Source organism: Oncorhynchus masou, chromosome 31, assembly GCF_036934945.1.
Source record: "Oncorhynchus masou masou isolate Uvic2021 chromosome 31, UVic_Omas_1.1, whole genome shotgun sequence".
Classification (NCBI taxonomy): Eukaryota; Metazoa; Chordata; class Actinopteri; order Salmoniformes; family Salmonidae; genus Oncorhynchus; species Oncorhynchus masou.
In genome coordinates, this window is record NC_088242.1 from 84,851,170 (window position 1) to 84,867,458 (window position 16,289).

Sequence of the window (16,289 nt, forward strand, 5' to 3'; positions counted from 1 at the left end):
GCCAAACTGTCTAGTGATTGCAAGGGGAGCTTTAAATACTATACCAATGGACAGTTTCACTGTCTTTATGAGAGGTTTATAGCTCTAGTTTGCAGTTGTCCACTAATAGCACATCCTGCTGCTTTATTTTCAGGGTGGGCGTGGGCTGATGATGTCGTACTGTCTGTGGTGTAATTATTGTACGGGAGGCTTCAGTGAGACAGCAGCTGGAGCAGCATCACATCGAGAAGGGAAACTGTGGGAAACTGTGTGGGTTTTGACACGCTTGCTATTTCGGTACAGTTTCATATGCTTCCTGACAGAAAAAAAGGAGAGTGAAGTGAGTGACACAGCCCAGTAGTGGAGTTTTGTGTTACCGTGTTCTATTGAGCACCACTGCATCAATTCAAAATGAGGAGAAGTTTAGTGTTTTATAGGACCCATGGGCAATCATTGGCCCAAAGCACCGACTTACCATTTTTAGAGCCGTGGTAGGCCATCCAGGCTATACATGAAGTGTTGTAAAAGTCTGGAGACAGCCTAGGTTGATTGAGGCACTGTTCATATAACAAGACACATCCACACATCACCTGGGTACTAAACAGGGAGCAAGCTCACCTTTCTCCCCTAATCTCTAATTCAGTTCCTATTCGCTACTGAGCAGCAGCAGCAGAGGTAGAAGTGGCTGCCTCTGAAGCAGCATCTCTGCGTCCAGTAGAGGTCTCTTAGGTAAAGCACTGGCAGATAGAATGAGGCTAATGCCGGGCTGGAGCTGCACTGCACTATAGCTGACTAGAATACTAATGTCCACATCAATACAGTAGTCCCCCCCGACAGACAGCCACAGAGTGTAGTGACTTCCCTCAGCTCTTCTCATGAAAAATTATATGAAAAATGCCATGCTTGGTGTGACAGCCCCAGCCCCCGACAGAACACTGCTGTGACCACAGTGGCACATCTGAGTTATTAATACCACTCAGTGCCAGACAGGAACTGTATACATTTGGTGGAATCCATGTGGGCCTGGTGCTAAGCGGGCTTGGTAGTCCATGGGAGGGAAGTAGCCGTGCCAGTCCTTTCACTTATAGAAAAGCAGCTAAAGTAGAGTGTGGTGGCAGTCTGTGAATGCACATAGCCTAAGACCTTACATAGCCTAAGACCTTATTCTGTTCAGACGAGACAACCCAGGCTGTAGGCAAGATTTGAAATATCAAACCTGTCAAGATGACATTTGGACTAACATACAAACATGACTCAGAGATGTACTGATACACATAGCTATTTCAGATATACTTAAGGTACTTAAATCTGTACCAAATTATGCAGTAACTAAGTTGTAATAATAGATGAACAACATTTAGTTTAGTAACTACTATAATAAGAAATCCTTGGTCTTACATGAAGTATTTGTTTGATGTAACACAATGCTCTATCCTTCATGACGTGAGCACCTTGTGTTGTTGTGGTTTAGCTGGGCCTGGCCTGCCCGTAAGGTTCTATGACTGCAACCATACCAATCATGAAGCATTTATAGTAATTCCATCATTCCCATGATGACTGCAATACTGTAGGCACACAGAGCAGGAGAGAAAAGAGAGGTGTGGCTTGTCAACTCAACAAGTAGCCTAATACATCTACTATATGTAACATCTTGAAACAGTGACGAAAATAAACTGAGCAATGCAGTATGTCTGTGAGAGAACTGACAGTTGACTAGAAATCACTAGAACAAAATAGTATTTCTCCTTCCCCAGAAGAAATTTGTCCTTGAGATCTAGGCCCTACATGTCTCTCTTATGCATGCCACCCTGTAGCAAAACAATTTCCCAGAAATGATGTGATTCCCAAGAATGAGGGGTGTCATGTCAGCAAATGGATCAGTTATCAATCAGCTTTGCAACAACAAAAAGCAGGCCTTCAAATTTTGAGGTGTGAATGCTGACATTAATGTTTCCATTAATTCATCGCAATTCTAAACCCAGTGATGGATATAATCAGTGTCTGGACTTCATTTGGAGGAGGAAAGTTAAGAGCCATCAAATTACAAGGTGCGCTTGATGGAGATGATACCTGATTTTAACAAATAATGTTCCAAATGAGTGCATAAACTATACAAACGCCTGCATGTTATTTTGTTGTTTTTATTTGTATTTTTTTTAGGTTCACATAAACAAACCACATTTTTCTCCTTTAAAAAATAATGGATATTTTTATACACAATGCATTTACTATGTATATCTTAATACATTAGGGTATTGTTCTTTTGCACAGCAAAGATATGACATTTATGTTTCTGATAACATATACGAGAAAACGATATTATACACATAATAAACGTAATACTCGACTGAATTTCACAACAGTGCAAAACCATAATTGTAGAAAAGCGTCCTGAAAGGAGAGTGAGTGACTTCTAATTTAACCCATTGCGAAAAAAAGGAAACGTGCTTTCAAAATAGAATATTTCTGGACAATCTTGTCCACGCGGGAAATGGGTTGGGTAAACAACTTCTAATACAAAGAATCTTATTAAAGTGGGAATCCGCGGTGCATCACTCTCCTGGGACGCACGGTGACTTCGGGGTTCAGTCTCAGCATGCAGTCCTGCCCCTTTTCTGTAGGCTATCAATGTTCGCCAAAATATCATTCAATAACTATAACATAGGCTACCCCTCTATATCCTTTCAAGTCGGCGAGGGGGTACAATACTACAGGCATAGGCTACACTCAGCCGACAGCAGAAAATAAACAGAAACGGAAATTGTTCTTATCCCCGTGGAGGGAATTTTGGCTCCAGGAAAACGTAGACTTCATGATATTTCCTGCATCTTCCCCTCCTCTAATCCGTTTGAGACAGAAATTGGCTCTTGGTTGCTTTCTATTGACGACTCGCTGCCCGTGCTCTCCCCAGAGAGGAGTCGTGTAACCCTAAGGTCAGCTTTTAGTGTTTGTACGTCGTTTCCTATGCTCATCTCTCCAAGGTCACTGATGATCTGGGACAGCTCCTGTTTACCATTGCCCACACAATCGTCATCCGTGTCTAAAATGTCCTCACACTCAAAGTGCATCGCTTTCTCCTCTTCCTCCTCTCCGAGCAAGTCCTCTGTGATAGAGCCCAATTTGGGCGCGCTCCTGCTGCGCTCCACCGGCGGTTTGTAATAACACTGTCCATTTAGAAGCTTCCTGAGGGGCACAAGGGGTATGGTTTGTTCCCCTATCAGCTGCTGTTGCTGGTGCCTTGCATCGTCCCTCCTTTTAAGTCTTTTAAATTCAGAAAGCGCTGTCGCCGAGGTCTGGTACAAAAGTAGTGCCATGGCCTTTGCCTTCTCCGGCTTGGACACCAGCACCGCATGGCACCGCAGCATCACTGCCTTGTGCTTCATCTCATGTCTGTATATCCAAGCGAAAATTTTGGGTAGCCTTGGGTCCGCAACGCAATAGGTTATCCGGTGCAATAAATACAAATGTCCCGGTCTCCTCGCTTTATCGTCCACATGCACCATTCGGATGCCCTGCGAGCTGATGGTCAGTTTCATCTTCGTGCCATTTTTGCCCATTTCGCTCTTGCCCCAAATTTTGCCCACAGCCACGTCCGTACAGCCTTCGCCTTTCGACTGGATGGTGGTGGCATTACCCAGGTAGAGGACCGTGTAGGTGGGGTCCTCACTGGTAATTTTAACCTTTTTCCTTTTTGTCTTGAACATGCTTCCAACCCTGTTCAAAGCACTCTCCGGGCAAGACTTGGCAAAGGAGGTCAGGGCAGAGTAGTTCAAACTCACGGCATAACCCTTCTGCTTCGACTGTTTATCTTCCTCAATCAAGTCGAACTTATTCTTCTTCCAAGGCAGCATTATATGGTCGTGTCACGTCCCCAGCAATAACGTACACTATAGCGAACGTTTTACTGCAACTAAATCGTATATATTTTACTGACTTTTATGATTTATTAGAGACTCCAATACAACAAGCGTTCAAGTTATCCTGTACTTAATTTGTTTATCCTCTCAAGACTTCTCCATAACCACAATTGCGCTCTCCCATTCTATGGTCGCTGTCTGTCTGACAGAGGTTGGGTCTGCTGAGAATTGGATGGTCTACATTGGCTATATACTGGGTTGAACCATTACAGTGTCTCTGTAGGGGAACACAGAGGGAGGGATGGATGGAACCATTATGAGAGAGACCAAAGTCAAACAGCTCTACCTTGAGGATGCAATTGGCACTCAGGGTGCTCTTGCCGAGGTTCATTTACTGAACTGAAATAAGAAGAATTTGGAAATAATAGGCTAATGTACAAACTGATATAACCGCTTATATACATCGACCTGTAAATTCCAACAATACTTCCATTGTACATATACTCAGAGCAGAACTGATAGATTTAAAAAAAAAAATCATTAGCAACTTTAATAAATAAATCACTAGTTACTTCAATAATGCCACTAATAATTCCAATAACACGTCCATTGTACATATATATACCCACTCAGAGCAGAACTGATAGATTTTTAAATAATTGGCAACTTTAATAAATAAATCACTAGTCACTTCAATAATGCCACTTTAATAATGTTTACCTATCTCGCATTACTCATTCCATATGTATCTACTGTATTTTTATACCATCTATTGCATCTTGCCTATGCCGCTCAGTCATCGCTCATCCATATATTTATATGTATATATTCTTATTCCATCCCTTTACTTAGATTTGTGTGTATTAGGCAGTTGTTGTGGAATTGTTAGATTACTTGTTAGATATTACTGCACTGTGGAACTAGAAGCACAAGCATTTCGCTACACTCGCAATAACATCTGCTAACCATGTGTATGTGACCAATACAATTTGATTTGATTTGATATAAAGAGTCTGCATATAGTTAGTTTGAAAACAAAATTAAATACAAGCTGGATAACAGTAGAACCTATAAATACCTATAGTTTCCGTATATCGCCATCTGGCGGCCAGATGATATATATTAATAATATTAATATTGTTAATAATAACAATAATAAGTAGACTATGCATAAAATTAGGCTATAGTATAATATTCTCTTCATGAAACACCCCAAACATTAGATTATTTTTAAACAACCTGTAAAAATGGAAAATGGCTTGTTTTCGATTTCTGAATTTGAAAAAACTAAAATTTGAAATCTACTTGTTTTGTCATTTATTGTGTCAAAAGTGGACATGGAATAACGGAAAACAAATAAAGACAAACTGTATTACATTTTCCGACTTGAATGTTAGTCTGTGTGAGTGTGACAGAAGAAAGAAAAAAACGCCCCCACAGAGTACAGCCCATGTGTCGCATCAAATCCATTGTACTGAAACACTATTTCCGCAGTGCGAGAAAACTAGCCGTTCTGTTACGCACAGCATGCAGCTGCTCAAGAAGCGTGACACTTGCCTCCCAGGAGCACCCAATGGCAATTACAAGTGTGGCCACTGTGTACATTGTGACATTACGACCAATAATTTTTTTACCACCCGAGAACAGATAAAGAAGACAAAATCCAAAGCTTCATTAATTGTAGCACCACAAATGTCATACGCAGTACCAGTCAAAAGTTTGGACACACCTACTCATTCCATGGTGTTTCTTTATTTGTACCATTTTCTACATTGTAGAATAATAGTGAATACATCAAAACTATGAAATAAGACATATGGAATCATGTACAGTGGTTGCTCCACTAAAAGTTTTGCAATTATGCTGCAGGATTTAGGGGTAATTTGTGGTTTAGTACAGTACCCTGCGTCACTACTTCATTGCTCCAGACCAGTGCAAGGGGGAGTTCGAGCACTGATTATGCTTTTGGGTCCCAAGGCGCTACTGTGTCTCTGTAGTACTGTAGCCTACTTCCGACCAGTCATGTTGTATAGTGCTTGAGTGGCGCAGCAGTCTAAGACACTGAATCACAGTGCAAGAAATATTGCTACAGATGCTGGTTCAATACCCATGCCGGCCTTGACTGGGAGACCCATGAGATGACTGTAGGTTTTTGGTTTCTTATTTATAATTAAATAATTCTAAATAACAAACTAGCTTTATTTACAAATTAGTAACAATGTCTCACCCCATGTTCAATAATGGCCTTTTTCCTCACTCATTTTATGTTATTTGAAAATGAAATATATCTCCAAAATAATGTTAAATGCTCAAATCCATGGAAATCAATGACATTCATGTTGTCTTGTATGAGAAATTGAGAAGTGATAGGAGAGTGGGCCGACAGCTGCTGTCAGTTGTAGGAAGTGATGTATGTATGAAAGTGAGGAGAAGGAGAAGGGGTGGAGTTCCTAAGAGCTAGAGGTGACTCCTGACCTGTACAATGGGCAAATGTGTTGAAGGGAGAGAGAGCGTGAGTAAAAATTGGAGAGAAAGGAAAGACATGGGTCGACCTGTTCTTCCCCAGTAGTAATGGTTGAGCCAAGGGCCCAGCAGGATGGCTAGGTGGTAGGCAGTGTGGAATTGGATCATACACCCCCCCCCCCCCTCTCCCCAGGATACATTTAGGGAAGGTGCTTTGCTGTTGGCACACCTTCATCCAAAATGTAACTCACTCTTGTTCAAATTTTTTATTAAATCGGTTTAATTCAATGTTTAAATGTGCTTTAAGTGTGGTTTTTACTCAAATCTAACAGAGGGATGTCGGCTTGGGGGAGTGTGGGTTTGGGGAGGGAGATGGGATAGACGAATTTGGTTAAAGAAACTCATTCTCCCTCCCCACCTAGTCTTGATGAGTCAAAAAAGTGAATGTAATTGCTTCATTTTACCTGTGATCCTAAATTTTTAAAAATGTAATATTTTATGAGTTAAAAGCTAAGACAAAATATTATTTAATGACATTTACTTTGTCTTTACACATCTACTGGCCAACTGCATTTGCCATCCACTTCAGCTAGCATTACCTGCTTTTTGCAAGTGTCAAAATGTGATACAAGCTGTATTATTATGCTTATGTACAGTGCCTTCAAAAAGTCTACCACTTGACTTACTACACAATTTGTTGTGTTGCAGCCTGAATGAAAAACATATTACCCATCTACACACAATACCCCATAATGATAAAGGGATTTAAAAAAAGGTTATATAATCACCTTTGAAAGTGATTACAGCTGAGTCTTTCTGGTTAAGTCTCTAAGAGCTTTGCACACCTGGATTGTACAATATTTGCACATTATTATAAAAAAATATATTCTGGTTCTGTCAAGTTGGTTATTGATCATTGCTAGACAGCCATTTTCAAGTCTTGCCACAGATTTTCCAGACAGTTTAAGTCAAAACTGTAACTAGGCCACTCAGGAACATTCAATGTCGAACTGGTAAACAACTTCAGTGTATATTTGGCCTTGTGTTTTAGGTTATTGTCCTGCTGAAAATAGAATTTGTCTCTCAGTGTCTGTTGGCAAGCAGACTGAACCAGGTTTTCCTCTAGGATTTTGCCTGTGCTTAGTTGCCCTCATGGTATCCATCTTTGTAGTGACTGGGTGAATTGATACACCATCCAAAGTGTAATTAATAACTTCACCATGCTACCATGTTATTTTTTTTACCCAATAGGTGCCCTTCTTTGCGAGGCATTGGAAAACCTCTATGGACTTTGTGGTTGAATCTGTGTTTGAAATTCATTGTTTGACTGAGGGACCCTACAGATAACTGTATGTGTGGGATGCAGAGGTAGTCATTAATAAATCATTTTAAACACTATTATTCCACACAGAGTGAGTCCATGAAACGTATTATTTGACTTGTTAAGCAAAAGTGTACTCCTGAACTTTTTTAGGCTTGCCATGACAAAGGGGTTGAACACTTATTGACTCAAGACATTTCAGCTTTTAATTTTTAATTAATTAGTAAAAAAAAAATAATAATAACATAATTCCACTTTGACATTATGTGGTATTGTGTGTAGGCCAGTGAAACACCTCAATTTAATACATTTTAAATTCAGGCTGTAACACAACAACAATATTACACTGAGTAGGTGTAGGTAGGGGTAGAGCCATAGTGAGACAAACTATTCTCCAACTTGTCATGACATTCTCATTCATAATGTAATGACCTGACTAGATCATAAAGGAACAATTGTCCAGACAGAGGAGTGAGTTTACGAATTTACAGTTTAATTAACCGAACTTCACACAGGCTACTGCTTGGCCGTAGCCCACGCCAAATAAATGAAGGATACCCTATAAAACAACAGTGACCTTCTCTTGTGAAGGCCAGATGTAAGACTTAACTTCCAATGCTCCATCCCCCTGCCCAACCACCCTCCTCCAACCACCAGAATGCCCGGCATCAGAACATTCCAGGCATTTCTGTGATTGGCAGATAGCAGGTTGATTGGCATGGCGGACCTCACGAACACTGGGTATGGGTAAGTACAACACAACCAACTAACAGCCAAACACATAAAACACAGCTGTCTGTGCGGGTCGCTACAATAATTTTATTTTATTGTGGCCATGAGAGAGAATAAAGTAGACGGCACGGGTCAAAGTAATTGATTTATGACCGTGTCATGATGACGTGTACATGTCCAAATATGGGCCTCTGGCCAAGCCATCCTGTTCCTGTGGTCACGTGTTAGAGGGTGTGTGTTATTTTATATCTATATTGCATCCTTTGAAGTAGTCATGGTGATTGATGTCTAGGGGCCTGGTTGAACTGGGGGGAGTTGAGTGTTTGAACTTTTGAATGTGTATGTACCCCACCCCCAGTTGTATTGCCCTTATGGTTGTTATCTGATGAAGCAGGAATGTCCTGGGGTATTGGCTGTGGCATATGCATTATAAATATCCAGAACAAGGCCTGTGATTTTTAAAATAAAGGCCCGAATATTAAACATAAAAAATATGTCTCCTAGGCCAATTCTCGGGGTGCTCTGCAGCTCATGTCATGAATCCAATGACAAAAGCCTGGAGGATGTTTTGGGTGAGGCTCCAGAATGTTTTAAAGGATTTTTGTGTACAAGTGAGGGACATATGTCTTACATATTCCAACCTGAGGAATCTACGTTTAAGATATTCACAGACAGCGGGTCCAAACCCCTTTATCGGGCAGAACCCGAGAGTTTTTCTCCAGCGCTAAGGATGAGAGAATGGCTTAAAATATCTTAAAATATTTTATCTGCAAGGGCCTGCATGTCACATAGATCAGACTGAAATTTGGACAATGGTTGGGTAGAAAAAACTCTATTTCTTGGAAATTGTTTTCTTACAGGTTTATGTAGAGTGTGCGCATCCTGCTCTGATAGCAACTCATTCACTTTAGCATCGCTTAACCGGCTACCTGTTTCTTCAGCTAAAGCTCGCTGTAAACGTTCCTTGCCCCCATAAGACCCAGGATTATAATAAATGTTTTTCAATATCTGCTCTGCCATCCTTCTTGCCTCTCTGAGGTTCAATAACGTTAATGAGCCACTTTCAAATAACGACAACATTTCATTTTCATTTTGGGGATTTTTATTTTCAAGAAAACATTATGTATTACATATACAGACAATTCAGAATTCGTTGCAGGATACATGTCCCCGTTTTCTCAATGATCGCATCATGCAAAACCCTGTATATTTTGTTTAGATTAACAGGTTTGTTTCACTGAATTTTTACAACACACACATGAGCTATAAAAGTATATAAACAACAAATGTGATACATGTTACAATTAAATGGTGTTTCAAACAAATAAAGTAAAATCTTAGACAAGGTTGTTTCTAGTTCTTCAGAATCACCACCAAGCCGGGTTAATATTTGTGTCCATTGTTGACACTCGCCCGCATGTTGTACATGATTCATAATTTGTTCCATTTTCAACACACGCTCTACATTATTCCCAGAATTGTGGATTGTGTAGAACTATACATTGTTCACTTTATTTTCAATACTTTGATGCATAACATTTGCAAGTTCTCTCAAAAGAAAAAATGTATTTATTCTCTCTAACATCGTATACACATAGTTACCCATTGCTTTACATCTAAATAACACAAATGTTACTCGGTCTCTTGGGGTTTATTGAGCCAGAAAGTCATCACATCAGCCACCACAGCCTCCCTGTATTTGTTATCGTCCACCAGGGTGTGTCGGATTTCTTTGAGGTTCTCGTGGATGTAGATCGCCTCCTTCAGTTCATGTAGGAAAGCCTCGGTTACCCCGTAAACTCTGGGGATAGACGGCACAAGGCCCATAGACTCCAGGGCTCTGACCAGCGATGGTATAAACCTGCCAGACCAAAGTCTTTTCACCAGCGCCTCAAAATTGATGAAGAAGTAGTATCTTGGGGGGTCGTATAGGCATGGATGCCTGCGCTGGCTGGGGTGATTAATCTCACAACCGATGCATTTTTCTCGTATATATTCTCCAATCACCACGTCTAAAAGCGTGGCTACAGAGGCCTTGATGGTGTCCACAAAAATAGTACTGACCACACCATCAAACACGTCCTCAGGCTGTATACATGTAGGGGGTGTCGCGGGTCTTGCCAGGGGGGAGTAAAATGTTGGGCTGCGAGGCATACAGTCCTTAGTGTCGGGCCCCCATGACGTTTCGGAGTTCTGGTATGCGGTAGGAATATCCATGGTTAGTGCGTAAGTGAAGAACTGTAGGTTTTAAGGACCCTCCTTTTATTGTTGAACCAGCCCTCGGGGTATCTGGGCGTGGTTAACGCAGCCGCGTACTTAGTTTTCTCCGTGGGTTGACCCTTCTGACGATGTACCTTCTTGGGGCTCCTTTGAATCGTAATCCTCAGGATTCGTATATATTATGCACTTCTTTAGCCGAACAATACTCTGCTGCTGTTGGCTCTGTACAAACAGAGCGTCCAACAACTCCAGCATTTTCAATTCCATTAAATCCCAACTTTTAAAAGGGATAAGCATGCGCAACCTAAAATCACAGACCAAACCGCCCTCCCGGATGTTTTGGTTGCGGATTTCCTCGGTGCTGATATATAACTCCACGCAGCCACAGGGAAGTCCATTCTTTCTCTGTATTTTAACCCGGTGAAATACTCTTCCTGAGGAGTCAGGGGTACCTTCCCAACGGGTCTCGTAGCCTGTGAACAAGCTGTACCCCTTGGTGATACATCTCAGTTCGGAACACAAAACCTGGCGAAAAACCGTCCAGTCTTCAACCCCATAGTCCACTCCTAATGTCTGGTCGGTATATTCTTCTACTTCGGCTACCGTATAGAGTTCCACTCTACAGGCCAAGTAATCAAACAGATACCCCCAGTGCTGTCCATTAGACATCAACACTTCTTCTTTCAGCGCAGTTGCGGGCGGTATCTGGGTTCTATACACATTTAGAAACTGCTTTTTTGGAGCATCGTATATTGCGGCAGTATACTTTGCCCTTTCTCTATGTTTCAGCCGTGGTCCTGCTTCTGTTGTTACAGTCATCACAGCTTTGCCACTGATCGCAAAATCCATGTTTAAAAATCGTGTTTACTGTTCTGGGTTCGCACGCCTTGTTCTGGACATTTATAATGCGTATGCCACAGCCAATACCCCAGGACATTCCTGCTTCATCAGATAACAACACCAAGGGCAATAAAACTGGGGGCCATACACATTCAGGGGTATACACCATTGAAGCGACTCTTAGGGCCACCAGATCATTTCGTCAGCAGACCTGTGTACACCGGAGTGCATAATGGAACACAGCGGCTTCTACCTGACTCTCCCCAGTAATGCGTCCGCACATATATATCGTAATAATCAGAGTTCGAATTATACAACCAATTTTCCAAAGCCTATAGAATTATCAGAGGCCTGGGAAGTAGGTCTCAGCGAGATTACATACCCCCATAGCTGGTATAATATCAAAGATAAGGACCGTGTTTTTTATTGCAAAAAGTTATCGGAACCTGCGAAACTTATTAAGGTTAAAAAAGGGTTCTATAGAACCGTCGACAGGATCGTCTCCGAGTTGAATGAACGCCTATCGCAGAACAGTATGGAAATATTCCTGATGTACAACCCTATACATAAACGTGTACAAATCTCAGGAGATGCTGCCGGGGGGATAAAGACCGGCGGTAATTTAGCCTACATGTTGGGGATGGGACCCAATAAATGGACGTATGTGAAAGATAAATTATTCCCATTCCCCGCGGATATACATGCAGGATTTTACAACATATTTGTGTAAACCAACATCATATCCTATCAAAGGGTCGGAGACAGCTGTGTGGCACTCCTGAGAACGGTACATATAGACGGAAAGGATGGGGACATAGTCACTGTCACATACGACAAGCCACACTACGTACCTGTAAGCAAGAAATATATTGAAAACATTCTTGTTGAGCTTAAAACGGATCAGACCGAAAACATTGAATTTACTTATGGTAAAACGATTGTAAAAATCCACTTTAGACCCACCAAAACCTCTCTACATATATAATATTAGTATTATATATTTTATATACATAATACATCTAAATTACAAAGGGTTATGGAACACTGACATCTCGACCCTAACCGGTATGTCTCATACTATTTTGATCAAGTGGGTAATGGGTTACCCGGCTATTATGGTCCCCCATCATGTATGGTTCGGGGATAGGAGGTATATTTCGTAACCTCTTTAGGATGGTTTTACCGTTCATGAAGAGAGGCCTCAGCATAGCCAAACCGCATTTAAAATCAGCAGCAAAAAATATAGTAAGTGAGGTTGTAGCCAATGCTATGACCAGAAGGGAGTCACCAGATGTCGAGCGTCAAGAAGGCTCAGGGTTGCTGATGTTGTCTCGAAGACCAAAAAAAGACCTCCGGGTATAAGGCGCAGGCTTGCACCTAAAAACAGAGGTTAACGGTTAAAAGAAATTCAGTTAGTCAAAGACGGGGTAAAGTGAGGAGGTCTGGACCAAAAACGGTAAAAAGAATACTCTGAAGTATTTTCTAAAAGAACAAGCACCATGGCTCTTTTACACCGCATGTCCTCTGAAGCTATAAAGACAGAGCTCGATCTTTTCACGGCCCCCTTAACCCTACATTCAGTAGAGAGGTCCAGTTATGTGGAGATAGCCCCACTCTCTGCCATTACAGACAACGGTCCCATAGAGTTTTTCATACCAGGCCACGGTGACAACTATCTGGACCACAACAACACCTTGGTGCATTTGCGTCTAAAAGTGACCAAAAGAGATGGTACTGATATTGCAAACGATGCCAAAGTGAGTCTCATTAATTACCCAATGGCCACCATCTTTTCCCAAGTGGATGTGACTTTGGGGGAACGTCTAATCAGTCAAAGCAGTGCCACATACCCATACCGGACCATCATGGAGTGTTTACTCAACTACTCTCGAGACCCAATTCAGCTCCGGGTTGTTTAGCAAGGATACTGCAGGAGGCTCTATGGAATCGACAGACCCATCCGGTGCAAACAAAGGACTGGAGGCACGCGCTCGCTACTGTGCAGAATCTCGAGAGTTTCATCTGCTAGGCCCTATACACTCTGACATTTTCTTTCAAGAACGTTTACTCTTAAATGAGGTTGATTTAAGACTAAAATTAACCAGGGCCAAGGATGACTTTTGCCTAATGTCTGCACAGGACGGGGACTTTAGTTTAAAAGTGTTGGGGGCCACGCTTTTTATTAAAAAAGTGTCTGTATCTCCGGCAGTTCGTCTGGGTCACTCACAGGCTTTGATGAAAGGAAATGCCCTTTACCCTCTCCAAAGAATTACCATGAAAACCTTTAGCATACCTGTGGGCAGCAGAATCTGCAGTCAAGAAAACCTATTTCTAGGCCCTTTACCACGATACGTGGTTATAGGTTTGGTTGATCACGCCTCCAATACAGGCAGCTTAAATAAAAGCCCATTTAATTTTCAACACTTCAATGCAGAGTATGTAGCTCTGTGTCAGGACGGACGTCAGGTCCCTGCTAAGGCTTTCCAACCGCAATTTAATAACAACATATCTGTGCAAGAATTTTACAATCTATTCCTGGCTACCGGGAGGCATCTAAAAGATCTCTCTTTAGCTATTGACAGAAATGATTTTGCAGAGGGTTACACAATGTATGCTTTCAATTTATCCCCTGATGATGACACCTCAGGAAATCTTTCGGTGGTGTCCCAAGGTAACCTCAGGCTGGAAATGCGTTTCCGTACACCTTTAGCCTGTACCGTTAGCATGATTGTTTATGCATGCTCTGATTCGATCTTGGAGGTGAATAGCCGAAGACAGGTTTTAGTAGATTATTATTAAGGATCGTTGAGCAAAGACATGAATACCCAAGAGTAGGAAGGGCTCATGAGCCGACTGATTGGAAAACAATTTTGTGGAGTGTTGGCTTGTGATGAATTACCTATGGAGAAATGGATGGTGCGGCCTTCCATGTTTATTGTCAATAACCATCCTAAACACATGCCGGGTGAACATTGGCTAGCTGTGACATTAGAAGAGGAAGGAGGAAGAAAAATCTCAACTTTTTTTGATTCCTATGGCTTTCCCCCAGTTTTTCACATTTCCCCAAATCTATTAAAGAATTTTTGACCAAAAACTGCTCAAAGATATACTACAACATCAAACAAGTGCAAGATAACCTTTCCACTACATGCGGTCAACACTGTGTATTCTACCTATGCCAAAGAGCCCGGGTAGTTTCTTTTGAAGATGTTATGTCTCTTTATAAAGATGATTTAAGAAGTAATGATAACGTTGTAGCTTGTTTTTTTTTAGAAAATATCAAAAGTGTTCAAATGTGTATCCTTTAAGAACGTGTAATCAAGGCGTATGCTCACGCCAAATGTTTCAAGAATGCCACAAATGTTAAATTGCTTATTTTTTCAAATAAAATTTATTGAATTTAATCATAGTCATTCAAAAGTCATTCAAAAGTCTAACCACCCAGAGAGATCGGGATTAGGGAAAGGTCCGGAGGCGTTCAGGGGGGTAAATAGGTTATCATCATTAATTTCATAAGGATGCGGGGTTTTGGGGCATCTTTAGGGGTGCTGTATCTCGTTGAAGGTTTGTGTTTTAAAGAGTGAATCTGTTGACGAAGCTTATAGTTGGGTACACCCGAGAGGGGAATGTTGAGGATGGCCAGGGCCTTAAGAAACTGAAGCCACCCTGGAGGTCTTCTGTCATCAGCAACCTTGTGGGCAGATGTGGTACTTTTAAGCAAGTCAAGCATATGTGAACCCTTGACAACAGAACCCTGAAGGATAAACTCTCCTTTGTCGTTCCAAGTAGCTGCATAGCTTTTGGGACCACAGGAGGACCATTCTGTGATATGGTCACCCTCTGCGAGTTCACTCGTTAAGCCACCCAGATAGTTGCTGAGTGGGGGGCTCCAATCCCCCGGCTTGCTTACATAGACCACAGAGTCTGTGTCGTGGTAAAGAACCCGCCTCTGAAGCTGCTCCATGAGCTTGTACAGTTCAAGTCGGCCACAGGCCGTGGTAAATGCTGCAATAAACACATTTACATTACCCGGGGGTAGAACCCACTTCTTGTTACGTCGCCATTGCACCAAGGCAATGTCTTGACTCAAGAAAGAAAAATGCGAAATTTCGTATTGGTCCGAAAAAAAAAACAAATTCCAAAAATTCTTCGGGGTCTTTAATAATCGACATTGTTAGCATATTATATCTCTGCGATAAAAAAAAAAAGAAACGACATAGCATACAACAGTCTGGCGGTTTTATTCTACCTTTACTAAGTATAGCCATGCCCTTCATCACCAGCCTTATTGCTGCCAGACGTGGTGGTTGAACACAGGGTGATGGCCAATAAAATGTATCTGGTACCACAACAAGAGTTGGATAGACTTAAAAAACAAGTGCAGGGTCCTGAAAATATCAGACAAACAGCGGAAAATGATTTGAATTCGGCCATGAAGGATATTTTGAATCAAAAAGGATTGAACCCCTATGATAAGGTCCAAAAATACACAAACCTCTTGCAAAGGTATTTGTCCTTGGTGAAACAAGGGGAGAGAGAGACAGGCCATTTAACTATTTCCCTACAGGACCCTTTAAAAGATGACGAGCCTAGCGAGAGCCAAGCCCCTGTAATGCCTGTACCTGTGAGCTTACCGTCTGAAGATCAAATGCCTGTTGAAGATAAAGTTATGCATGACTTGTTAACCCATGTTCCGGCACGTAACAGGAAAAATGTTAGCTACATTATGAACAAGATAAAAGACTCAAATGGGGCAGCTACTTGGAACGACAAAGGAGAGTTTATCCTTCAGGGTTCTGTTGTCAAGGGTTCACATATGCTTGACTTGCTTAAAAGTACCACATCTGCCCACAAGGTTGCTGATGACAGAAGACCTC

At 41.6% G+C, this 16,289-nt stretch overlaps 1 protein-coding gene across 1 annotated transcript; it reads right to left on the reverse strand.

Annotated features, from left to right (window-relative positions):
• Nucleotides 1-2,104: 2,104 nt before the first annotated feature.
• LOC135524619 (protein FAM43A-like) lies at nucleotides 2,105-4,050 on the reverse strand. The gene has a single exon (XM_064952324.1). The coding sequence runs from the start codon at nucleotides 3,828-3,830 to the stop codon at nucleotides 2,790-2,792; it is 1,041 nt and encodes a 346-aa protein (XP_064808396.1). The 5' UTR covers nucleotides 3,831-4,050; the 3' UTR covers nucleotides 2,105-2,789.
• Nucleotides 4,051-16,289: the final 12,239 nt, after the last annotated feature.

What these genes read in the sequence shown, in the direction of transcription:
- LOC135524619 (XM_064952324.1), bottom strand. Translation starts at nt 3,830, where the DNA reads ATGCTGCCTTGGAAGAAGAATAAGTTCGACTTGATTGAGGAAGATAAA.